Source organism: Echinops telfairi, unplaced genomic scaffold, assembly GCF_000313985.2.
Source record: "Echinops telfairi isolate 266 unplaced genomic scaffold, ASM31398v2 ScPeMD7_7406;HRSCAF=8444, whole genome shotgun sequence".
Taxonomy (NCBI): Eukaryota; Metazoa; Chordata; class Mammalia; order Afrosoricida; family Tenrecidae; genus Echinops; species Echinops telfairi.
Window position 1 is genome coordinate 4,547,349 of NW_022111306.1, and position 25,878 is coordinate 4,573,226.

The following is a 25,878-nucleotide window of genomic DNA, read 5'->3' on the forward strand; positions in this document are numbered from 1 at the left end:
ACGATGGTGCCTGTAACTAACGAAGCTAATATGGGTCCTGCCAATAGGACGACCCAGGACAATATGGAGCCCAAAGCTCCCCAGCCCCATCCAGAGGTTTCTAAAGCCACTGTCCTAGCCCTAATTCTCTCCTTTAACAGTTTTACTTTATCTGTTACTATGTTGGATACATTTAAATAATAGCAAGACTTTTCTCCCAATGCTACCCATGTTCCCCCTTCATCAAGCAAAACTCAGCGGTTTTGGAGGACTACACTGCCAATTTGTTGAGTTGACTTTGAAGGGCAATATAGTATCCCCCCCCTCATTCATATCCTCATTTAAGGATTGAAGCTTTGATAATAATATTCCTAATCCTCATGACCCTGCCCCGCACCCACCACCGCACCAATCCCTGCTATTGCCGGGCCCGCTCCCCTCTTCCTCCGTGCAAGTTGGACTGAATGTAAGCCTCAAACGTGGCCTCCCGGAAGAGATGGACTGTGGGTGTTACAAAAACAAGTCCACACAAACAGGTTTCATTCTTTCTCCAGCATTGTAGGTGGTATTCCCACATAGGAAATAAGTGCCTTTTGTGGCACAAGTGTTTTGTGTTAAAGTAAGCTTAAAGGAACACCGTTCATCGGGCAACGGGAGATTTATGGTAACATTTCCTCTTCCACTAGTACAAGTTAAATTAAATTCCCACGAGAGCCCAATTCCTGAAAGCATAGGAGTGAGTGAGCGAGGTTCTGTGCTCAAAGGGGTGGTAAAACTGTAGGTTCCTTCAGGGGCCGGTACAACTACATACCCCATATTGCTGAAAGGTAAGCAGCCCAACAAGTGGTGGTATGGTGTTTATACCCTGTCCTATGGTCTCTAATACCCTCTGGTAGGGATTTTGAATGATTCCAACATGGAGCTTGTGCTGCATGGATTTGTACTCAGGGACCTTGTTGCGTTCATTTAATTTCTCTACAGCCTGCTAGGCATCCCATTTTCATGCCTCATCTGTCGCCTCTTCCCCCTCCAACAGCCCTAATTGGGTTTGATATGTCCAACAAGCAGGGTTCTTGAGGCCTGTGGCCCTGCCTCTCTGACAACTGGTTAATCTTTGTACCCTCCAGTCATTCCACAATAATTTGATACTTCGGGGGTTTGGCCCTTGTAGCATGAAGAGTGCATGTAAGTATCTACCCCCTCTGGGCAATTTCTTATAGTACTCGGATTTGGGCCAGTTGCAGGAAATCCTCCTCCTCCTGCTTCCAGTCCTAATAATACTAGTGTGATACACACGGAAGTTTTAGCCTGAGAGGCTGAGACCAATCCTGCTTGGTTTCTTCCCATCCTTGGGGTGCTGCCTTTGTTCCAGAGTGTTGGATCCAAGCGGGCACTCTGGCTACTTGAGGGCCGCCAGGGTGGTCCAAATGACTGTTAATGGTCCATGCCAAGTCCTTCATTTGCCCGATGCATCTTAATTACACCTGATCTCTCGGGCAAAAGTTGTGAGTGGTGGAAAGGGAGGAAGGCACAAAATGTTCACGTATGTGGGTATGGATGGCTTTGCTGAACCTGTTGGAGAGACTGTAAATGTCTTATAAGTGAATAGTTCTGAATCTCTGCCAATTTCTGGTCCCATACCTGGGGTAAAAGCGGCAAGGGTTTCCCAAGCATAATTTCATAAGGAGTGAAACTTTCCTGGTACGGAGGACACCTTGCTCGGGAGCCAATGGCACTGGGTCAGGCCATTTTCCCCCAATCTCTAAAATAAGCTTTGTTAGGGTGGTCTTTAAAGTCCTATTCATTCTTTCAACCTGACCAGAACTCTGAAGTCTATAGGCACAATGCAGTTTCCATTTTATACCTAGGGCTTGGGTCACCACCTGGGACACAAAGCTAGGACCATTATGTGATCCGACAGCTAGTGGCAGTCCATACCTAGAGATAATTCCATGCAGCAGTTTCTTTGCAACCACTAAGGCAATCTCTTTACAGGTACCAAAGGCTTCCGTCCACTCTGAGAAGGTGTCTCCAGAACCAATAGATACCTAGCTCCCTAAGCCGGAGGAGCTACGTCAGTTAAATTAATTTCCCACTTTTCTCCTGGAGACCCCTTTCCCCAAAACCCAGGAAAGTTTTTTCTTGGCATTCACAAGCTCAGCCCCTGGAGGCAACATCTTGTGACAGCTGGGTTAGATTAGGGGCTGGCAAACCCAGGCGATAAAAGAGCCTTCATCTTCGCCTCTTGCAGATGTATGACTGAATGGAGGTTCTGCAGGAGGGTCTGCCCCAGGGCATGTGGTACTGACAGTTGCCCATTTGTTAGTGATTGCCATCCAGAGGGGCTGTAATGGCTCTCCTGAGACGATGCTTCTTTTCTTCCTCTTCTGTATGGACTGGACAGTCCGGGAGTGGAGGGGGTGGGAAGGTCATTGCTGAACGGATGGACACCAATGGGACTGGACCTTAGGCCGCCTCTCTGGCTGTTTGGCAGCCGCCCTGTTTCCAGTGGCATGGCAGCCGCCCTGTTTCCAGTGGCACTGAGGTTTTTGATGCCCAGGGCAGTGCAGAACTGCCACTTCCTTAGGGAGCCAAACAGCGACTGCAGTCAATCTTGAATGTTCTTTATAGTCTTCCCCCTGCTCTCAAGCGCCCCCTTTCTGCAAGTCTAAACCATATAAACCTGGTGTTTGGAGGAACTAAACTGCGGAGAGGAGAGGGGTTTGGGACTATGGCATGAATAACCTCTACACGTTTATTTACCTCTCTTAAATCTTGGACAGGTCGATAGTCGTTGGTTCCTGGTTTCTAGACTGGCAATCGTGGAGTATCCCAAGCCGACTTGCATGGCATGAGGATGCCTGCCTCCAACAGTTTTTGCATATGGGGCGTGATCCCTTGCCAAGCAGCTTGGTTCGTGGTTATTGTTTTACTCAAACGGGTTGCTATGGTGAGTCGGTTTACTGCCATTGGAGGTCTGTGCATTACCAAACTGGGAGGATTCAATTCCCCACAAACTCCTGGGGACTCTGTAATTAAGGCATCTAATAATGGGCTCACTGGGATGGGGGGTGGAGGGTGGAAAGGGTGTATTGATTCATGAAGTACATATTTTCCAGCCAGGGGGAGTTATTGCTAACTGGAGGGTGGTCCCCTCCCAACCTCCTCCCCACTTTGTTCTACGGGATGGAGAGAAATGGTGGCTCCCAGTTTGTGCAATCAAACTCTCCCCGCAGAGGATAAGGGCAATCTGGAAAAAGGAATGAGTAACTTGCTTATGACCCAAATCTACAAGTCTTTCAGTGGTAATGGGACACTCCTGGATTGTTCCAGCAGCTCCTTGAATTTTAACAAAAGTAAACCTTTCACTTTAGCCCTCCCGGCTTCCCTTCTGACATCTCGGGACAAGTGGGAAGTATAGCACCTCTGACGGGAACTCACAACTGGCAGGAAAGCCCTGTTGCCACCCTGGCAATTGTAAGTGGTCCACAAGCAATTAATAGCCAGAAGGTGCAGACAGCTAAAGATATATATCAAGCTCAAAGAAATTCACAGCCACTTAGTCTACTCTTTTGGGGCCGCTATGGCTAGTCTGAGGGCAAAATAATTCCTAGCAGCCTAAGGAACACAACTGGGACTATAGAACAAGATAGAATACATAAAATAGAGGTTTGTAGTCAACAATATTTCCCTCTAAGAAAAACTCCTCAAGGAGGGAGAATAAAGAGCCAGGGGAATCGAGGAAGGGACAAGGATACCATGCAAAAGCACTAAGGAACTGCTCAAACTGTTGAAGGGACGACAGTTGCATCTATAAAAGAGAATTCTCTCTAACTGCCCTGGAGGACACACAAAAGGAGACCAAGCAGATGGTCCCCTGTCCATGACCCTCGCAGTCACTTGAGATGCATTCAGACTCAGGTGTAACTGTATATACCCCAGTTCTGGTCCACTCTCCAAGGAGAGGGAATCCTATTAGGTCTTGCAGTGTAACCAGGGGATCAGGTGGGACCCCAAGCAGACTCCGTAGCCAGGGCTGTGAAGTCACACGGACCAAATGACAGAGGACTGTAATCAGTTACACTCATTCCCACTTACATACTTCTTTCAGAGTTTAACATTCCCACCCAAGAAGAAACCAACCAAGGAAATACAAAGTTTCCCCACACAGCACAGCGTAAGCGAAAAGTGCTTCTCTTGAGTACGCTTGGTCTCTGTGAAGCAGCGCCACAGAGCTCAGGATAAACGCACAGGGCGGCCCAGCAGGGAGGTTGCTCCCTCACATGGTGGTGGGCTTGACTGTCCCAGACAAGCCCCCATATGTTGTCCCCGGTTTCCGAGACAGTCAAAGCCACACCAAATACATCAAATGAGAACCTTTTATTCAAAGAGAACCTTTTATTCAAAGGCGGCCAAGGGGAGTCAGCTGTCACTCAAAGTCTCTGGCCCCAGTACAGTATAACGCTTAGCTTATGAACCATAAAACCACACACAGCGGGGAGGGGTGTGTGACTTTACACAGTCAATCATTACACACACATGCTTACTTCAGGTGGGAGGGTTTGGGGAATTTCCAAAGTTTGCGGTTGTTTTAGTATGGTGTTTTCGTCACTGTTGATTCCAAAATCGGTCACCATGACCAGGGAAGTCCAACTGAGTTAAGCCTAAGCAAAAATTACAGAAGCTAAGATTAGCTGGTTAGATTTTAAACATTAGGGTATTTCAATAAAGGGCTTTAAATCGTGATAGGTATATCACGGTCACTATTTTCCTCTACTTCATCTTTATCGCTAATAAAATCTTCATGTAAAATTGAGAGATCAAGTTGGATTCCTTTTAAACAGGTCTGAACTTCCGTTTTATTTCTGTCACCAAATCCTCCAAGTGCAGTCTAGGGAATAGCCTGTGCCCAGCGCTCCCTGTGTCTGATTAGGTCCTTCAAGTCTTCCGCCTCATGACCTTTACCTTTGAGTTTTGTCTTATCGAACCCTTCCTTCGGGTTGCAAGCCCTTGCTCTGAAATTAACCTCTGAGCATCCAGCTTAGGTATATTCCTCTGAACTGCTCTTTGAGGCCTGGGAACACATGCTCTTCTCTAACTCTTCATCAGGCCCAGCAATCTCACTGTCTCCTCCCCCGGGAGAGGCTAGACGTGATGAAGGAGGGAACATTTCATCTTCCATGTGCTCATAACCTAGTAGCTCCATCAGGCCGTTCTCCTTGGGGTCCAGCATCTTCTCCTGATGCACACCAGTAGATTGTTTTGTTTTGTTTTTTAAACATTTTATTAGGGGCTCATACAACTGTTATCGCAATCCATACACACATCAATTGTGTAAAGCGCATTTGTACCAGTAGATTGTTTTTGAATAAATATTTTCATTGTCTCTACAAGGGTGCTTCAAAAACATTCATGGTGGGAAAGTTCTATAATCTTTACATTCTGTTTTTCCACTGACTTTTTTAAACCCTCTACATGCACTCTGGACAGTTTGTAGAGATTTGAAGTGGCTGGTGTTTGTTTGTTGTTTTGTTTTTATTATCTTCACCAATTATGGTTGTTTTGAGAGAACGACATGGCTTTCTACTCCCACAAAGAGTTAGAGTCTTAGAAACTCACAGGGGCAGTTCTACCCTGTCTTTCCATGCCTGAGTTGTTTTATTTTGGTGATTGTTTTGCTGCAGAGAAGTTTGAAGAGCTCTGATATTAGCTCTCTCTAGTTTCTTGCCTCTCTCCTTCCTAATGTGCTGTGTGACTTTTAAATGAGCGTGTTGATGGATATATTCATCTTCCAATTTGCTAAAAATTTTAGTCTTCATTTTATCTCCCTTAGCTGAAGAACTAATTGGCTTCTTATGTTAAAAATTATTATTTATTCATGCCTGTAATGCACCATTTTCTTTTTTTCTCCCATAATGATGTTAAAGTTAAACTGTGCATTTCTATCACCAGAAGTTGTTATCTGATGTGTGAGTTTCAGTAGCGTCTATTGTGAATGAAACATTACACTGGAGAAATAGTGTTTGTTTGTTTAAATCGAAGATGAGGGAGCTTAGAAAATTTTGTGGAAAAATGGAATTAAAAAATAATTTTTTTTAAAGATAAGGAATTTTTCCACTAACGTTTTGAAGCCCTCTCTTACGTCTTGTATGTTGTGAGCACAGGAAGAAAAGTCTTTTGACATAGCAAAGACTTGATGCATAAGAAAGTATCTAAAACGGACAGCTCCCATTTCCCCGTCGCAACCATCAGAGAGCCAGTTGTTCGGTTCTACAAACAATAAACAAACAAACAAACAAACTCACTGCCATGGTGTCAGTAATGAGTTCTAGTGACCCAACAGGGCAGGTAGAACTGTCCCTGTGAGTTTCTGAGACTGTAACTGTTTGTGGGGGTAGAAAGCAGCCCCATCTTCTCCCAGGAGCTGCTGGTGGTTTCGAGCCGCAGACCTTGCAGATCGCAGCCCACTATGTAACCAACATGCCACTAGGGTTCCTCTGTAAATCAAAAAAATTCACTGCCATCAAGTTGATTCTGAATCATAAGTTCTGCTTTAGTAAATGATAACATCTTTTATCCAGTTTTGCATTTCAGGCACTGAGGATATGGGACCACATAGTAAGTATGTAAGATTGGATCAGAAGTACCACCTTCCTCTCTGGTTTGACCAGATGTGATCTGGAGGGCTCATTGTACGCTCCTTGTTGTTACTGAGCCTGGCTTTCTGTGTGTTGTGCCTAGTGAATTCCAGAAGGCCTGGCTGGGCCATAGCAACAGAACCCGTTCATTCAGATTTGAAAATTACATTCTTACAGACATTAAGCCAGAATTAGGGTATGACAGTACTCTATCATCCTATTCAGTCATTTGATTATAGAATCCGATTGATTCCTCATCTGCAAGTGAACTGTCACTTTGTCCTTGTCAAAGTGAGCACTGAGACTCGAGCTGGCATGTGACAGTTTCACTAATATGAGGCCAATGTCACTACATATTTCTCAAGTCCTCTTTTTAGAAAAGATGATTCTTTGCTCTGGGTTGGTATCTTTACTATTTTAATATTGAAATGTCCTTTCATCGTTGTGTGATAAAGTTAGTTGATGTTTTGTTTATTTTCATTTTGCTTAAAATAAAATAGAGTCACAATGAGTTTTGAGAGCATTCAATTGTGTGGATGTACCAAGTTTATTGAATCATTCACACTTGAGTTGTTTTCAGTGTTTAGTGACTATAAATAAACTTATTGTAAACTCAGAAAATAAATAAAGATATACAGCTTTGGAAACCTTAAAAAGATTAAAATAAAATATAGTAGTCATACGTAGGGTCTACCATCTAATCCTCCACCCCTCCTTATAAAATTAGTGTGTGGAATCTGTAATTCTAAAAGCCATTGCACTAGAGAATTTCCAAGGCTGGGTTGGAAAAAACACAAGTATGTACAACATAGGTCATATCTTTAGAACAAGTTTATCACTTATGAAATTCTTAAATTTTTTATCATTAATTTTTCTAATTCAAATATTAAGAGATCTTATAAATCTGACTTTAAAAAGATGAAAACCATATTAAAATCACTTCTAGACAACTTTGTTGAAAAATCGAAACCATCTAACTGTCCAGTAATAAGGATTGGTTAAATTATAGTACATTCATATCGTAGTTATCTCTTTAAAAAGTCATGCTCTATTGGTAGCACTGTATGACATGGTTACAACAACTGCTCAACTACAGGTCACCTTGTCATGTCTCGGTAACTGTTCCCTGCCCAACCTCTCAGGCATATTGCAGCTTCCCGCACTGCTGGCTGTCTTTAGCTTAGTTTCCACATTGGTAAACAGTACCCTCAGTAAACACCTTCAGTTGCCCCATGTTAGTGTGTCATCTGTTTCTTTCCAAGGCCCTGAATGATGTATAGGTGAGTGGTACAGTGACTCCCATATTCTCTGAGTATTGAAATCACAGAGAAAACAATAAATGACTATATTTAAAAGAATTAGTTTGAGATGAGCACTCCAGCCAACAGGGAGAGGGCTATCATTAAATAAATGTTTTATTTGCTTGTGTACTATGCATTATATATTATTTCATTTGATTGTTTAAGAGAACCGTATGAGATATAATAGTTATCATTTCCATTTACAAATGAGGAAACTAAATATCTTTTTTTAATAAGTCATTTTATTGGGGACTCTTACAGCTCTTATAACAACCCATACATCAATTGTTGTGGTAGTTAATTTGAGAATATTAAGAGCAAAGGGGTAGAGGTTAGCCTGTCAATCAGGTCACAGCTTGATGATCTCATTTAGAGGCACTAAGGAGATAAAAAGCTAACTGGAGGTGGGACACACTCACTCCCTGGGAGATATTCCTGTTGAGAAGGCACATGGAGCTACTCTAGAGCCCTGGAGCTGAAGTAACCACGTGGAGACCCCTGCCAGTGCTAAGATGCTTACACCGCCACTGAATCCACAATATTTCCTGCCCACTGGCCTATGATCTTCCTGCATTCAGCATCATTGCATATGTTGTGTGAGTCTAAAGAGGATTTATAGATTGGTATCGGACATATGGGCTGACTGGGCTGGGATGTTTTCTCAATATTCAATTGCTCTTGTATATAGAACTCTATATACACATGAGTGTCTAGGAATTTGTTTCTCTAGTCAATCCAGACTAACACAATTGTATCAAGCATATTTGTACATATGTTGCCATCATCATTTTAAAAACTTTCTTTCTACTTGAGCCCTTGGTATCAGCTGGTCTTTTTTCCCTCCCCACTCTTCTGACTCCTTGATAAATTATAAGTTATTATTTTCATATTTTACACTGTTCGCAACCTCCCTTCACCCACATTTCTGTTGTTCATCCCCTTGGGGTGGAGGGGGGCGATTATACTGCAATCATTGTGATCAGTTCTCCCTTTCTTTTCCTTCTCCCCACGTTCCCCCCAACTCTCAGGCCATCACTACTCCCATTATTGTTCCTGAGGGGCTTATCTGTCCTGGATTCCGTGTGTCAAGAGCTCCTACCTGTACCAGTGTACATGTTCCAGTCTAGGAAAACTAATTATCTTTGATGACTGTGAATTATGTATTTTCATTGTTTTATTTTATAGATCATTCAAGAGAAGTCTTGGAACAATTAGTAGGCCCAAAAAAGCTAAAGCAAGTGACATGGACTGTCTACTGATGCTACTGAAGCCTACCAAACTGCGCTCTTCATACTACTTTCCCAGGAGACAACAGTCTACAGAGATTGGCATTTTACTTAATTTAACATGACTGTATTATAACCCTCAGCTAACCAGCTAAATCCCAGGATGTACATGCTTTGTGCTTTGACATTAACTAGGCTCTTAAACATTTGAAAGTGCTATTATTCTATATTTGTTTAATATGTCATTGTTTTTAAAGGGTAATCCTAGCATGACTTCTGATCTATTGGGGAAGGAGGATTATGTTTTATTTCTTAAGTAGCAAGGTTTCTAAATTATCTGTTTTCTCTTAACATTTCCTTCCCCATCCTAGGTATTTGAGTTGTCAAAAGAGAATTTTACCAATATAGATGACCTTTAGAATTTTAAATAAAGGGTATTTCTTAAAGCATAGTTGGCTTTCCTAGATATTTTCTGGCTCTTACCTTTCTCATGGTATTTAAATGCCCATTTGCCAAGAGCAAAGCTGAATATCAGACTTGCAAATTCTTTACATCATTTATTCTTTCAATGAAACAAAGAAATCGCATAGTTTCATGTTATAACCCCTGATGTCATACCACATCTGACTGTCACGGAGGCCCTGGTCCAGCCTCGTATTTCTGTGACCCTTAGAGCGCTTCTTCCCAAACACGAGCTGTTCACCCATGACCTTCCTCACTAGGTTAAAAGGCATTTGGAAATGTCTTAAAAGCAGTCGATGCAAAATACTTCAGAGTTTATACGCTGACACTGTATTGGTTTCACACTGCACTGTTTCAAATGAAATGTGTTTACTCTTCTGTAATCGCAAAATTGTCTCAAGTTTTTACTGCGCTTAAACTAACCCCCAGATTCAGCATAATCCCTGCCCATGAGCCTGTTCACTGGAACCCTCTATTTCCTCTACTGACTGTAATGGAGGAATAAACAAGCTATGTGGTACGGTTAAGTTTATTGTGCATGGTTGGGGGTTGGGACTTATATATCTACCTCTTCTCCTTACTATTAATTACTTAATAAATGGGGCATCTTATCCTGTAGAAGGAGCCCTGGTGGCGTAGTGGTTATGCATTGGGCTGCTAACCACAAGGTCAGCAGTTCAAAACTACCAGCCAATTCCAAGGGAGAAAGACAAGGCTTTCTACCCCATAAAGAGATAGTGTTGATGTGATTGAACTATTTAATAATATATGTGAATTCTATGCCAGTAAAACTTTAAAACAAAAAAGAGTTACAATCTGGGAACCTCACAGGGGCAGTTCTACCCTCTCCTATAGGGTCGCTCTGAGTTGGCCTCTACTCAATGGCAGTGAGTTTAATGTAGACGTAGCTTCGTGGCACTGCCCCCAATGGATATATGTTTATGTGGGTAAGGCCTGTTCCACTTGTGACATTATTCTACAAAGTCAATAAACTTAATATCAAATAACTGAAAAAATCAATAGCCCCCTGCCTTGTAAAACTGTTAAGACCTAATGTGCAGCGACCCTCGGGATCTGAAAAGGTCGACACTTCCTAAAGCAAGCTGCAGCTGAATCTTCTTGTATTTTTTATGATTGCTGTATTAACTATTCTTTACCACCCTGTTTAAAATGTCAGTACCTAATCCCCACCCCAATAGTCCCTTCACCTTGGCCTGCTTGCCTCCTACCATCCCAAATCCATGTTTATTTTCTCTATTGATTTCCTCATTCTAAATATTAGCTCCTGAAGACCAGGCTTTGACCCTTTTGTTCACTCCCGTATCTCCCAGGGCCTTGAACCGTGCTGGTATTTAATGAGCCCTCTACTATTTACTGAATTAGTGAGTAAAGAAAGAAGAAATTCCTTCTGGCACAGAGCATCAAAGGGTGGCACTATGCGATAAGCTGTGAGCTGCTAGCCCAGGGTCTGTGGTTCAAATCTACTAGCTGATCTTCAGGAGAAAGACGTGGCTCTTTGTCACTATAAAGATCTGTTTCATTTGAACTTCATTTCCAAATTATTACTTTTTGGTTATTTTGAACAGTTTTATTGGCATATAATTCACATATCATACAATCCAATAGTTCAATCCTATTGTACAATAGTTCAATCAAGAAGTATTGTACAATTATCTCCACAATCAATTTTAGAACATTTTCTTCATTCTCATCCTCATCTTTATTAGCTCCCCACTTTCCTGCACTGCCTGCAAGAACCATTAATCCAGTTACTGTGTCAATAGATCTATCCATCCTGGATTTCATATACAGAAAAGCATCTATAAACAAGCAAGTAAAAACTAACAAGAATATCAAAATGATAAAACAAAGAACAAAAACCGATAAAAACCACAATAAAAAAGCAGAGAATATTAAAACTAGAACAAATCTAAGTGGATCAAAAGGAGAACAAATGGTAGGGTGCTGACTTTTAACCTACCTGCATCTGCAACAATTCACTTTCCAATGCTTTCTGCATTATAGCAAAGCTATTGACACGCCTGGTCCATGGTGATATGGTATTCCCCAAGGGCTTAATCCACTTGTATTTCCCGCTCACCTTTTCTTTTTTTTTAACTGAAACAGCTTTAAAATGGGTCAAATGATAAGATGTTACATTTTGACCAAATTACATCTGTCATGTTTTCTGTCTGGTAACAGGGCTATTCACACCCCTCAACTATGATCAGAAGGGATTTCCTGGAGGCTAAATCATGTGTGGACCCTGAAAATGGACTTTAGGCTTTCACTGTCATCCAGAACCTTCTGCAAACCAAGTGTTCACAATTTAAGCTCTGATGCTATTCCCTCCTTTAGATTTGGATTTTATTATTTACAATCCTTGGATCACATAGGCTGGTGTGCTTCTCCCATGTGGACTTAGTTGATGGCTCACTTAGATGGCTGCTTGTTTGAAAACATGCCTTTAAGACTCCAGATGCAATTCTTTCAGATAGCCAGGCATATCTTAATTTTTCTTTATTTTTATCATTTTATTGGGGCTCATACAACTCTTATCACAATCCACACATACATCAATTGTGTAAAGCAAACTTATACATTCGTTGCCCTCATCATTCTCAAAACACTCACTTTCCACTTGGGCTCCTGGAATCAGCTCATTTTTCTTTCTTTTTTCTTTTTTCCCCCCTTCCCTCTCCGCTTCCCCTCCCTCCACCTTAATTTCTTCATCACACCTTGCTATAACAACCATATCTTCAGTGAACTCTTCATGAGGGCAAGCATTAAACTTATAAGAACTAAGTGTAATTTGAGGCTAGAATTAAGCACAAGCCCCAAAGTGCCTTTAAAGAGTGATGGTCTTTAAACCCTAGGGAGCGGTTCTACCGTCCTGTAGGATCGCTAGGAATCAAAATCAGTTCAATGGTCATGGGTTTGTTTTGTCCCTAGCATTATGCATCGATACTTTTGTTACCTTTACAGCAGAACTGAACGTTCCAAGTGTTGGAAAATAAGAGTGAATAGCCTTGCCCTGTGGCTCGTCAGAGAAATAATACGACACTTAAATTAGACTACCCACGCTGAACTTTTTCTCTAGTTCTTTCAGTGTGCGAAATATCCAGTGTGTTCTTCCCTTTTGGTTTTCTAAATCTAGGTTTCCACACAATCTAATACTTTGCTTTGGCTTCTCAAGCTGACCACTGAACTCTTTCACTTTACCATTTCTTCTGTTCCTTTTAATTGATTTGACAGTATGGGGATATCAATTTTATTCAAAACAGAGTCTGGTGTGTATAATGGAAAAGTTTGGAGAGGAGAACAAAAAGAAGCTATGCCAGGGCACAGAAAACCTAAGTAATATGGTGATGAAAAGAGAAACAAGATAGATAGCCAGAGACTTACACGTTGCACAACCATGTAATCACATTGTACAGATAGGGTAGTTTAGGTGGCCAGGGAGGGCAGAGCACAAACCAACAAAGGTCCTGTAGCCCACATGTACCTTTCACTTGAGCCCTTCCTAGTGCATGGGCCCTCCTGGTGTTATGTGTCCAGTGCACTGAAATCACGGTTGAGAAATGCCTGCAAGACCAACCAGTGGCCTTCAAGTCAATCCTCCATGTGTGGCAGACTAAACTCTATGTGCTTCATAGGGTGTCCTGGTTTTTTAATTTTTTTGTGAATTGAGTGAAAGTTTACCAAAAAAATCAGTTTCCCATTCAACCATTCATATACATTTTGTTTCATCTCATATATTGTAATCTCCACAATATAACATCACATCCTACTTCCTCTCTGATTTCCTGTTTCCCTTCCTCCTTCTCTAACCTTCTGGACTTTGTCCTTAGGCCAAGGCTGCCCTTTTGCTCTCAAATGGTTGTTGACTCTAGGATAGTCATACTTTTACATATTTTTTTTTTCATACTTTCTTGTCACTGTTCTGCTTGTAGACCTATTGTTTGGCTGAAAAATGAGCTGTGAGGGTCAGTTTGGTTCCAGACCGGAAAGAAGACGAAGGGCTACAGCTCAGGAGTTCCACCAGTCTGTATCTGGCTGGTAGGATAGTTTTATCCCTCATCAAATGTTTTATGACCTTTCTTTCCACATTTTTTCCCCTTCTACTCTTTGCTTTTACTTTTCTTTTTTTTTTAAAAGAGGAGAGCGTGAACGCAGTCCCCCCACTACCACAAAGTATGCAGTCGAGTTTCCCACATTAGGGGAAATCGCAGGGGTCAGCACATCCGGAGTGCAATGGATGAGCCTCGCCCTGGGAAAACCGCCTTTGTGATCCTGGTGTCTCCCCTGCCAGGTATGATCCTTCTACTCTTTGCAGGATATTCTGGCACTAGAGTCCAGGTCATGATCCTTCTACTCTTTGCAGGATATTCTAGGACTAGAGTCCAGGTCATGATCCTTCTACTCTTTGCAGGATATTCTGGGACTAGAGTCCAGGTCATAACCCTTCTCCTGTAGTTTAGGAGGCTAGAAGTCGAATCTGGGGCAGCAGCTCTTAAGGAAGAATTTCTCTCTGGAGGAAGGCCTGTCTCTTCCACTTTGGTTTCCTGGTTCCTTAGAGATCTCCATGTGTCTTGACACATTTATCTTACCCCTCTTCTGCTCCTCTAGTTGACTTGTTTCTATCTCAGAAGAAATTGACTCAAGACACACTCTCCACTGATCCTGGCTCAGTTACAGAACAAAGACAATCCATTCCCAAATGAGATTATAACCACAGGCATAGCAGTTAGTTTTGTGGGGGACACAGTTCAATCCAAAGCAGGTGGCATACGATATACACTCCTTTGCAATTTTGTTTTTTCACTTGCTAGTTTTTATTGATACACACGTATAAGATCCTGATAACCTGGGGTATGCAAACGAGGCAAACCACTTTTTAGCTAAACTTGGTAAGCCATAAAGAGGTATCATAGAATATCTAAGAAAGTAAGTCTACAATCAGTTTTTGCATTGCTTGTTAACTAAAGCTCTAACTAATTGCCACTGATTCTGTGTCAGAGTAGAGCTGTACTACACAGAGTTTTCAATGCTGTTTTGTCAGCAATCACCAAGCCCATTGGATTTCCAAGGCAACTTTATGGAAGCCAACTGCCACTTCTTCCATGGGGTGGCTAGTGGGTTCAAACTACTGACCTTTTAGCTAGCAATTGAGTGCTTAACCTCTGTGTTACCTAGGCTCCTTGAGGAGCCTCTGGGTGGGCTCAAACCTCCAACCTCTGGGCTAGCAGTTGAGCATGTTAACCATCTGTACCATCCAGGGACAATTTAAGGCCCTAAACCAAAAACAATCCTACTGCCATAGAGTGAGTTCCAAAGAAGCAGACTGCCACATCTTTCTCCCACGGGAGTGTTGGTGGGTTTGAACAGCTGACCTTTTGATGATCTCTTTAACCACCATGCCTCCACAGTTCCTTAATTAAGGTTCTGCTGGGTACTACATGTTATATTAGGCACCTGGCATATCCTTTCACTCAATGCAAAAATGCTTTAAAGTGGGGTTTAGTGAGTGTTATTGCCATTCTTCAGACAAGGAAATTAAAGCTTGGACAGTTTAGCCTTCAAAATCCCAGCTAAAAGTGATAGAGCTGCCTAACTCTAAAGCCCTGGGATAATGTATTTTATTAACTACATAGTTTATAGTCACCAATTTTTTAAAATACAGAATTCATCTATATTTTTTAATTTTGTTTTATTCCAAGACATCATAGTTGTCCTCAACTTTAGAAATAGGTTCTGCTACAATTTTCCAACTTCTCTCTTCTACTTAAAGTTACATGTCATCACCACTAAGTGATGTGCCATCATATTCCTACTGCAGGAAAACTGCAGAAACAGATATGTGTAATTGGCCCAAAAGGAGGTGCAGACGCAGTTCCACAACAAAGGCTGACAAAGCCTTCAGCCCACACAGTTTGGAAACAAGACGTGCCACTTTAACAGGAATGAACAGTCTTTAACTGGAGATGATCCTGACAGTGGCAATGTTTAGGGTTAAAACCAGACACAGCTAGATCCACACATGGGAGCACTCGGTGACCTCAAGGCTGAAAATCCCACACTGCGCTTGTTGTCAATCCATTGTTGTCCTGCCTGGTAGACTCCGGAAGTGAATATTCGACCACTCTGTGCAGTTGATTCTGAATGCTGTGTCCACTGAACTGGGGTCGCCCTGGATCACCAATCAGTATTTGAGTTTTGTGAGTCTGAAAGCATTTCTTCAGCCATTGATGAAGAGCGTCTGCAAGGTCCTGGTCATAAAACATATCTCCAAGGAGAACAACGTCCCATGTATCTTGTTTCAAATCCAAAATGTTTTTGGTTAAAATGGGAAAAGGATTCAGCTGGTTCAATTCACAGTTCAGTGTAATGGCCATTCCTGCAACTTCAATAAAAACAAACACATAATGAATGAGTATACGCCAGGTCACTATAGTTTTTAGTGATTGGTTGGAATAATTTTGAAAATTTCCTATCAATATCTTTTTCTCCCCTTTTGGTGGAAAATTGTTTTTCAAAGATGTCTACAGGTAATGTGAATATAATCTTCTTACTGCCATTTCCAAAATCAAACATTAAAAACATCTTGGAATATTAAGATCTCAGGGATTTTGCTGTTCTCAATAGCCAGGAAGTTCGGTTTGTTACAGCTATATGGCAGCCAGTGACACAGGTTTTGGGCTTGAGAAGGCAATGAGGTAGAAGGAGGCCCCTGAATGAAATAAAGATTTCCAAAGGGACCGTCAGTGAAAGGGTGGATGAGAAAAAAAAATGGTTTTTAATTCAAGCTTATCTGCCTCAGTTTGAGCTCTAATGAAATAAAAATCTTCCCCCAATGACACCGGCCTATCGTCACTTGAGTCTTGAGTCAAATAAATACCACTGACCTATTTCAAGAAATTCCTAGCCGGAAATTACTAGTTAGTGGTCCCAGGTTGGCATCACTCTGGGATGCCTGGCAGAAACACATGGAAATCCTCGGGGGTAAATGAACCTTCCACTCAGGCCTCATCGGATTCCCACAGAGAATGCCCCACTCACTCAACATAAGCTCACAACCTCAGGATACAAAACACACGTGGCAATAAGCTGCCCTGTGATGACAACGGTGCATATATTTCCTGGCAGGGCAAAAAAGAAGGAAAAAAAATGAACTTTAAATATGAAATCCTTACTAGGGTCTATGTCATTGGCCAATATCCTTGATGCCCCACTCATTTTAGCAGCAATGGCTGTGGCTCCACATCCACTTCCAAGCTCTAACACAGATTTTCCTTTGACAATGTCAGGATTATCCAGAAGATACCTAAATTAGAAAGAGAGATAGATGGAAGAATTAGAATGATTGCACAGCAAAGTACAGTAAGAGGTGTCAAAATAATAATAATTAACACTGTCTTGGGGTTGGCTAGACAATAAAGTAATGGAACCAAGCCGAAGACCTCGATCCAACCTTGGCAAGTATTGTGGCTGGAGGGAGACATAATGTCCATTTTCAGAGCTGGAGAAAATAAGCAGGAGCAAATGGAGTCAGCTGGGCTTTGCTCCTCAGCAAGTATGAACAGTAAGCCATTCCACTCAACTGAATAATCATGCCTTCCAAGTCCGGATAAAAAAAGGATCGAGTACTTCCTCTCCAAAGCCAGTCTCATAGCCACTGAATTAATCCCAAGTCAGAGACCCTTGAGACTTTAAATCTTTATGGGAGCAGACAGCCTCATCGTTCTCCCATTGAGTACTTACTGTGATCCAGAAATTACCATGCCAATGGAAGACAAACAGAAAAATGATCAGGACTAAACAAGCTAGCTATCAAGTCCCTGGTCTCCTGTTGACTGTTCACCATAGAGTGATTTTTACTGATTGCATTACAACTTCTCTGACAATGTACAACTAATGTCCAAAATGTAGTCCAAGGACAGCTAGTTACCAAAGAACTGAAGATGGGTGGGATACCATTGAAACCCTAAGTGTTAGCCAACACTTGACCTCAGAACTGGAGGTCAACAGAATAGGGGGAACCATGGTGCAGGAGGAATAGATGTACATGGTTAAATGTCTAAAGAGCCAGTTGCTACTCATCTTCAGCTTGCTGCTGCCACTCTGAGATCCAGGGTTATCAGATCTCCCTGTTTTTCAAAACCAAGTTGATTTTAACAAGAAACTTCTCACCTCTTAGGTATTTAAATGTTAGCAACGCTCACTGCCACTAAGTTGGCTCTGCCTCCCGGGGGCCCTGGAGGGCAGAGTGGAGCTGCCCCTGTGGGTCTCTGAGACTGGATCTTTTCCAGAGCCCAAAGCCAAGCCTCTCCTTCCCCTCAGAACAGCTAGTGGTTTCCAAGTGCTCCTCTTGTCCTCAGCAGCCCAAGGCCTAATCCACTCTGCTACCAGGGCTGCTGAATATCAGCACTAAGTAAGAACCACCACCACACAGTCTACGAATACAGGCCAAGCAAGACAATCTGCAGTCACCTATTTCTACCTTCTGATTCAGTCTGATGCATATTGATTATGTTTATATTCAGATTTGACAAATAGCCATTCTAATAGATACCACTAAAACTCAGCATTTACAAAATACTTACGATGTAACAAATTAGAGCTTGAAGGTTTGGCAACACCACAACCAGAGTTGGAATTGCTTAGTAGAACCTGGAAAACTTTTCTGCCCTTGGGATTCCCCATAAAGATCTATGCCTGTGCTGTACATTTAAAACAACATACAACATTTACTCTCAAGGTCAGACCATCCTTGTGAAAGAGAAGCCTTTAGCTCCTTTTGTCTTCACAGCTCCATAGCCTCACAGCATTAAGCAGATAGGGTGACTCAGCTGTCGAAGGGCAAAGACCAGATTGAATACTGATCGCCCCTGCCTTTGTTTCAATAGCTCTGTCTTCATAAAAGCATAGCACGGATATGTGAGAAAACATACTTTGCAATTAAGGAGGGTGGGGAAGGACCCCTTAAAAAACTTCAAGTGCAAATAAACCCAACATTGGTCACTTAAAAAAAACCAAAAAACTTCAAGTGCAGGGCTTCCTGTGATGAAAGTCAGGAGCAACACTCTCAGGCCTGACCTAGAAAAGCTGAAGGGCCAGTGGGTGTTTAGGTCCGGCCTGAGGGAACCTGAGAAGTCGGCACTGGCCACACATTATGGCCCTTAAGCTTGAGAACATGTGTGTGTTTCTGCCCCATGCATCACTCTGTAGGATCTTGGTGGCAGATGGCCCTAGGACAGCAGTTCTCAACCTGTGAGTTGAGACCCCTTTGGGGGGTCGAACAACCCTTTCACAGGGGTTGCCCGATTCATAACAGTAACAAAATTACAATTATGAAATAGCAACGAAAATAATTTTGTGGTTGCGAGGTCACCACACCATGAGGAACTGCATTAAAGGGTCGCAGCATGAGGAAAGTGGAGAACCACTGATCTAGGATTTCTCTTAAGGAGTAAACTATTTGGGGCAAATATCTTGAAAGCCTGAAGTAGAAGATGAAGCTATGCAACAAAACAAGAAAGAAAACAGAACAAAAAATGTTGGTGTAACTGCCCTAAATCAGAAAAGAAGTATTTTTGCCTTTTGCTGTGTTTTTTCCTTTGTGAACAGAGAGAGGAGAATGAAGAGTTGGGTGGGAGATGAAAAAAAAAAAAGCACATCTGTGAAAGACCCCATTTTTAATGAGGGCTGTACCTGGACAGGGCTTGGCCTCCTGGCCAGTAGACAGCCCAGTACGGATCACTGTAGGGCCACAGGTCAGCGCGTTCCCACCAGAACTTGCATCTGGGAGTCAAAAGCCGCAACTGGATTTCAGGGGTGAGGCTGCCACCACTGGTGACTTCAGTGTTCTCCTCCAGAAAAGCTTTCATCTCAGGGTGCAAAAAGCACCGAACTCCTCGGCAAGGGTAGTGGCCCCAGGGAATCAAGGGAAGATCCCGGCTGCTCGCAGCCCTCCGAAGACTGCAGAAGTTCCTGGGAAATAGTGCACATACTTTCCAATGTAGGCTCAAAGCCATCAGTCTTCTTCCAAAACACAGGTTCTGTCAGAATCGCTGTTAAAAAGGGTTGCTCCTCGTGGGAAATGAACAGGGACTTGGCTTCCGAACTGATGTCCACAGGGCTCGCTGGGCTTCTAAAAACAGAAGCAAGGCTGACCAACACTGCCAGATCCTATTACAAGATAAAAAAAAATATGACAGGGTACTTTCTGGATCTGACGATTCACAAGTTCAATTCAGACCAAAGCTCTGGGCCATCCATTTAGGGAAGCCCCTTCAAAAGGCATCCTTATGGTTGAGATGTGTTGAGATGGCAGTTCAAACCTACCAAATGCTCTGCAACAGGCGTCCTCAAACTGGGGCCCGTGGGCCACATGCGGCCTGCGGAAGACATTTATCCGGCCCGCCTGGTGTTTTTGCCCCGTTTGTTTTTTTACTTCAAAATGTGCAGTGTGCATAAGAATTTGTTCATAGTTTTTTTTTAACTATAGTCCAGCCCTCCAACAGGTCTGAGGGACAGTGAACTGGCCCCCTGCTTAAAAAGTTCGAGGACCCCTGCTTTAGGCTCTCTGCTCTCATAAAGATGCACACAGGGGAGCTGTAAGTGGGACCGACTCGATCGATGGCAGTGGGTTTGCTTTTTCTTTGGAATCTTTAAACGATGGTAATTTTACAAAGGAATATATTTCCAATAATGTATTTTAAGAGCAGTTATATAAACAATGGATTTGAGGGGAAATCCTCAGAAGTAGCCTGTTGCATGAAACAAATTATACCTTTAAAGTCCTCTCATACATTAAACAAATCACTGACCTTTAAGCAAGCACTGTGCTTGGCAACTGGGAACTCCTGTCCTCGTGAAGCTTATATTCTAATGGTGGGATAGCACAGGTAACAAGGCAAACAAGCCTTGAGGAAGTATAGACAAAGGTTGTGGAGTTAAATTGCAGCTATCTGCGGGGCAGAGGTTTACACATTATACCATATTTCAATAAAAGATTGCTGTGTCCAAACATCAAGGTAATCAATCTTTAAAAGAAAATGTTGAAGATTGAAATGTAACAGAAGGATAAACTATCATGCCAAATCTCTTTCTATAAACATTAATGATTCAACTTGATTGACCAAGCCTGAGCTGAAAAGGCTTGCTCCAAGTGGGGCACCACCTTGATAAGAACACGTAGTAGTAAGGACGGGCATCTTAAACACTAAAACTAAACCGAATTATGTGGGCCCTCTCACCTGTTCTATATAAATGCCCTAAATGGTCTTAGTCACTCAGAAAGTATCCTGGTGGCACTAGGGTTAAGCAGTGAGCTGCTAACTGGAAGGTTGGTGGTTTGAACCCACCCACTGCTCCTCAGAAGAAAGACAGGGAATCTGCTTTCCCACAGATGACAGCCTGGGAAACGCCATGGGGCAGTTCGCGTTCTGTTCTGTCCTGCAGGGCTGCTATGCAGTGGAACTGACTCAACAGCTCACAACAGTCACCTAAGTCCCTCCCAAACAAACAAACCCTCACTGCCATCAAATCGATGAAGACTCAGGTGCCCTCGGAGCCAGACTGGTGACATACATGAGGGTGGCAGACTGGTGGTGAGATAACAGATGTACTCTCTCTCTCTCTCTCTCACTTTCATGGAGTCAAATCCAACTCAAAGTGACCCTATAGGGCAGAACAGAACTGCTCCGGAGGATTTCTGAAGCTGTCCATCTTCAGGGTTGTAGGAAGCCTCTTTCTCCCACGGAGTGGCTGGGGGTTTTGAACTGCTGACCTTGTAGTTAGCAGCTCAGTGCAGTGTCAAAAGTCCAAAGGAACCAATAAACCGGTGCCCTTTATTTACAAGAAGCCAGATAGCCTCATTTCTCAAGATAACTCAGAATTACACATATTTATGTGTTAGCTCCCACCTTTGAAACCCAGGCTACCAACTCAAATGTCCAAACACAGCTCCCAAGTGCTATTTGTGTGCACTAGTGTGCAAACTCAGACTAGACTTTCCGTGTATGTTAATTATTCTACCGTTAGGCACTAGTGCTGCCTGGGCTAAGTGTTAGGCCGCTAACCAGGAGGTTGGCCACTGAGCCCACCAGCGGCTGCGCTATCTGCTTCCATAAAGAGTACAGCCCTGGAAGCCGTGGGGAGGAGCACTTCCACTCTGTTCTAACTGGTTGGCATGCGTCACATTCCAGAGCCGTGGGTTTGTGTGTGGGGTTTATGCACTGGAATAAGACATTGGCTACAGACCAAAAGGGTTTGTAGCAGCCTGGCATCACGTGACACAAATTCCCTTACGCAGTTCCAGGTTATCCCGGTTGCTCGCTGCCCTCCAGGCAGCTACACAGTACAACTGCCCCGCCGGGTTTGCCCCGCCGGCTTTCTTCCACAGCGCGGCCAGGGGGTAAACCGCCGACCCCTCCCGTAGCTTCCGCCCCAGCCTCCACGGAGTTAGCCCTGCTCCTGCAATCTAAGCTTGGACAAGGGCGCAGAGCACGGACGAGACTACTTTGAATGTGGGCATGCCACCTGGACCGACGCCTTCTCCTCCCGTCCAAGCACCAGTGACGCCTCGGTTAGGACGTGTGTGATTATGCGGGGGCACTTGGCACAGACGTTAATTGATAGAAACGCTAGAGAGAGAGAAAGCTAAGCTCCGGAAGCTTGGAAGACCATCTCGTAAGTCCTCCTTTTCCTCTCGCCGCCAAAGGCGGGCTGGGAGTGGGTCTTAAAGGGACAGGCACGGGGCTCCGCTTCTTACCTGACGTTTCCAACGCTGGGCTCGGGCGGTAGAGCTCGGGGCGGTTGTCCGGGCTCCCCAGCGGGCGTTCTCTAGCCCCTCCCCTCCCGCTCCTCTCCCCTGCACGGGGAGCAGGGGGGCGGTGCGCAGTGCGGGTCCCGCCCCTTTCTCAGCCGCGCCTTCTCCCACCCCCACCCCCACAATGCCTTAAAGGGGCAGAGAGAGCCACGCCCACGGGTCCCCTTCCCTCGCTGCGACATTAACCCAAACTCTGCCAGCAAGAGCTTCGTAGAACTGCCTCTGTGACTTGCAGAGCTTGTACTCAGTACGGAAGGAGAAAGGCTGGCTCTCTCTCTGGAGGGTTGCTGGAACCTTCGGACTGCGGACCTTGCCCTTAGCAGCCCAATGCTTAGCGGACCGCAGGGGCTGAATCAGACCCCCTCCTGCACCTCACCCCCACCCTTATCTTAAGGTCCTTTGAAAAGTCTTCCCCAACAGCTCGAAGCACAGACTAGTTGTGTGGTCTCAAGCCCCAAAGCCAGAGGGACTCCCTTTATTTAACTTTCCATCTCTCTATCTATCATTTATCTATCTATCCATCCATCCATCCATCCATCCGCCCGCCCGCCCACCCACCTACCTACCTATCTATCTCTCTATCCCATGCACCTCTCCGGGTTTCTCTTCTCCATCTTACAATCTCTTGAGTTTGGGGTCTGAGACCAGAGCACAGCATGAAGTCCGGGTGCTGGATGCACATACCTGCAGAGAAGAACAAAGGAAGACCAAAGAAGAGAACTCTGGTGTTGGCGAAGGCCAGGGAAACCGCTGTGGGCTGCCGAAAGAAGAGCCAGCTCCTCCGGGAAGTAGTCCACCAGAATGAGGTTGAAGTGAGGTTGCTAAGGCTCTGTGTCACATGTGTTGTACATGTGATCAGGAGGCAAGGGCAAGGATTAGGCAAGGGCATCATGCTTGGTAGATCGAGGGCACTGAAAAAGAGGAGGACTCTGGATGAGATGCATCGACTGCAACAATGGGCGCAAGCGTAGTCCTTAATTGTGAAGACGGGACAGGACTGGGCCGGGTTTCATCCTGTTGGACACGTGGGTGCCGTGTGAACCAACTAGACGGCACCTGACAGCCACAATATTCTGACTGGGGGAGGAAGCAGCAGGCATTCACAATGCCTCTGGCTGCACTGCCCTGTTCTGGCTACCTGGGGTGGGGGGTGGGGTATCGATGGATCATTTCTTATGATTATTGCAAAACCTGCACTTTTTGTCACATTGTTGGAATAACCACTGGATCCTAATTCTTGTCCAAATGATGACAAAATTTTTATTCTACTTTTCCATAGTTCCGAGTACAGGTGGCTTTGTTCACCACACATTCCACCACTAATTCTCCGTCTTCCCGGTGTCCGTGATTGTGCTCTCCTGCCCATCCCACTCCTGGGGTGGGACCAACGCTCAGTCGGTAATGTTGCAGACCGTCTGAGTTTTTCTGCCATCTGCTGTACTTCTTCAAACTTTTCGCCCAGGTTATAGGAAAACCGTGTTGTCTTCAAAGGGCTCTTGGTTTTCACCGTGAGGGTTTTGCCATGACACCGTCAGGCTTGGCCACTGTTCTCATTTTTCACACTCCTAGTGCCTTCGAGGATTCATCAAAGCCTTTGTTGTCTACAGGGCGCCATCTGCCTACAAGCTGCCGCTTGGTGGCCAGGTGGGCAAGGACCAGCTGTGCGCAGGCAGAGCAAAGTCTGGCAGGAGGGCTTGGCTTGCCACTTTTGAACGCAGAAGTTTGATGTTTGGGGCTTTCTAGAGAGCTTCAGCTTCTTGCTGTCAAACTGCCCTTGCAGCAAACATGTGAATTTGTGTTTCTTCTTTCCAGTTCCTTATGACACCACAGAAAGGACTGCTAACCCAAAGGTCGGCAGTTCACACCCACCTTAGAGAAAGATGAGTCTGGCTGCTCCCTTGAAGACTTTAGGGCCTCAAACACTGTGAGTCGGAATTGAGCCAATGGCAGTGGTTTGGCTTAGCGATTTGTCTGTCATCTGGGGCATTCTGCATCAAAATGAAGGAAGGGTTAAAAAGTTAGCCAGCTGTTAATAAAAAACGCTAGAAATACTAGAAAATATTAAACTATGCTGTATTTATAATATATATAATTTATATTTATAATATTTATAATATATTTTTATTATATATTTTATTATATATATTTATAATATATATATTTTTAAGAAAGACAAACTATTATAATCCCCTCCCTTGCTCTATAAAATTCCTTTTATGCTCAATTAGGAGGGATGTTCCAACTCAGGAAGGAGGTAAGCAAGTCAGTTCAGATGAGTAGCCAGGCACAAAGCATCCCCCATTCAGATACACTGCGGGATGTGAGGCTTCAGGGGATGGTGGTCTGCTGACCCCAAGAGAAATGTAGGTATGGATCATTTCTTATGATTATTGCAAAACCTGCACTTTTTGTCACATTGTTTGGAATAACCACTGGATCCTATGATGATTGCAAAACTTGCTAATCACTGTCTGCTATAATTGCAAAGCCTGTGTTTTGTCACATAATTTAGAGCATGTCACTTGCTTTATTTTCACTGGCTTTTAAAGCAGTTTGGAGATAACAAACCCCAGAAGGAGTGAGCTCCTTCTGTCTCAGAATCAACTTGAACTCACTCATTGCTATCACTTCACTGCTGCCTCCTAGTGGCCCTGTGGGAGAGAATAGAACTGCTCCTCTGGGTTTCAGAGATGGTAACGCTGGGCAGGAAGGAATACAAAGTCTCATCTTTCTCCCTCAGAGGGGCTGGTGGTTTCAAACGACTGATCTTGCAGTTAACAGCCCGACTTAACCACGACACCATGAGGGCTCTTAGAATAAACTTAGAATTTCTCAAATCAACCTGGTTTGTCTTCAGCTGAAACAGCAACAGGCAACCTCAGACCCTGGTTCCCGGCAACAAAAAATGGACTTGATGGCGCCTGACAACGACAAACGTGTAGTTTGCAGCCACTGCCTCTTCCTTGAGTTACTGTCTTTCATCAAGCCATCTGTCTGATCAAACTAAATGTTGCCAGGTTCGGAGCCATCTCCATGACCGCTGATACAGAGGAGCCTGCTGTTGGGCCTGGGTTGCTGGCAACAAGTGTCTGGGGTTGGCTGTCATCGTTCAGCCAGGACGATTTGAGAAACAAGGAAACAGCAGGATTGGCTACCTCCCACCTGCTTCGCAAATCAAGCAAGTTATGTCCCCAAACCATGTGACCAAAAGTAGGTTTTGCCATGATTAAAGAAGGAAACAGCTATCGTGAGTTTAACCTGTACTGGCCAGCCATCCCGGACTTTGCAGCACATGGGACTGCTGCTCCCAGGGGCCTGCACGCCCGGCTCCCACCTTTTCGGCCTGTCTTACCAACTTCCTAAGTCTGAAGCCCAGACCTAGTGGCTGAGCTGAAAAAGGGGTTTTTACTGCAAGGCAGGGGACTGGGACATGCTGTTCC

At 43.9% G+C, this 25,878-nt stretch overlaps 2 protein-coding genes, 1 non-coding gene and 1 pseudogene across 4 annotated transcripts in view; 1 reads left to right on the forward strand and 3 right to left on the reverse strand.

Annotated features, from left to right (window-relative positions):
- LOC115871799 overlaps positions 1-5,212 on the reverse strand; it is a 6,031-nt pseudogene extending 819 nt beyond the window's left edge.
- Positions 1-9,595, forward strand: part of AMN1 (antagonist of mitotic exit network 1 homolog) — a 74,308-nt gene extending 64,713 nt beyond the window's left edge. The window contains exon 7 of the mRNA XM_004700005.4: positions 9,104-9,595. Within this exon, the coding sequence (XP_004700062.1) occupies positions 9,104-9,177 (74 nt within the window). The 3' untranslated portion in view covers positions 9,178-9,595. The remainder of the gene's footprint in view (positions 1-9,103) is intronic.
- A 4,166-nt stretch (positions 9,596-13,761) lies between these two features.
- On the reverse strand, positions 13,762-13,926 carry LOC115871809. The gene has a single exon (XR_004047489.1). It is a non-coding gene; the product is annotated as a U1 spliceosomal RNA (small nuclear RNA).
- Positions 13,927-14,793: 867 nt separating this feature from the next.
- On the reverse strand, positions 14,794-23,194 carry ETFBKMT (electron transfer flavoprotein subunit beta lysine methyltransferase). 2 transcript variants are annotated; one of them, XM_045296392.1, is made up of 4 exons: positions 23,123-23,194; positions 19,318-19,794; positions 16,800-16,930; positions 14,794-16,009 (listed from the first exon to the last, which is right to left on the reverse strand). In XM_045296392.1, the coding sequence occupies exons 2-4, from the start codon at positions 19,638-19,640 to the stop codon at positions 15,666-15,668; spliced, it is 798 nt and encodes a 265-aa protein (XP_045152327.1). In that variant the 5' UTR covers positions 19,641-19,794; positions 23,123-23,194; the 3' UTR covers positions 14,794-15,665. The 2 variants fall into 2 exon arrangements, with proteins under 2 accessions (XP_045152327.1, XP_012859469.1); XM_013004015.2 differs by lacking the exon at positions 23,123-23,194 and adding an exon at positions 22,382-22,432.
- Positions 23,195-25,878: the final 2,684 nt, after the last annotated feature.

Coding starts and splice junctions, on each gene's coding strand:
- ETFBKMT (XM_045296392.1), bottom strand. CDS start 19,640: ATGGCTTTGAGCCTACATTGGAAAGTATGTGCACTATTTCCCAGGAAC. Junction 16,931..19,317: donor GGAGGCCAAGCCCTGTCCAG/GTACAGCCCTCA, acceptor TTTCTAATTTAG/GTATCTTCTGGATAATCCTG. Junction 16,010..16,799: donor GGCCAATGACATAGACCCTA/GTAAGGATTTCA, acceptor TTTTTATTGAAG/TTGCAGGAATGGCCATTACA.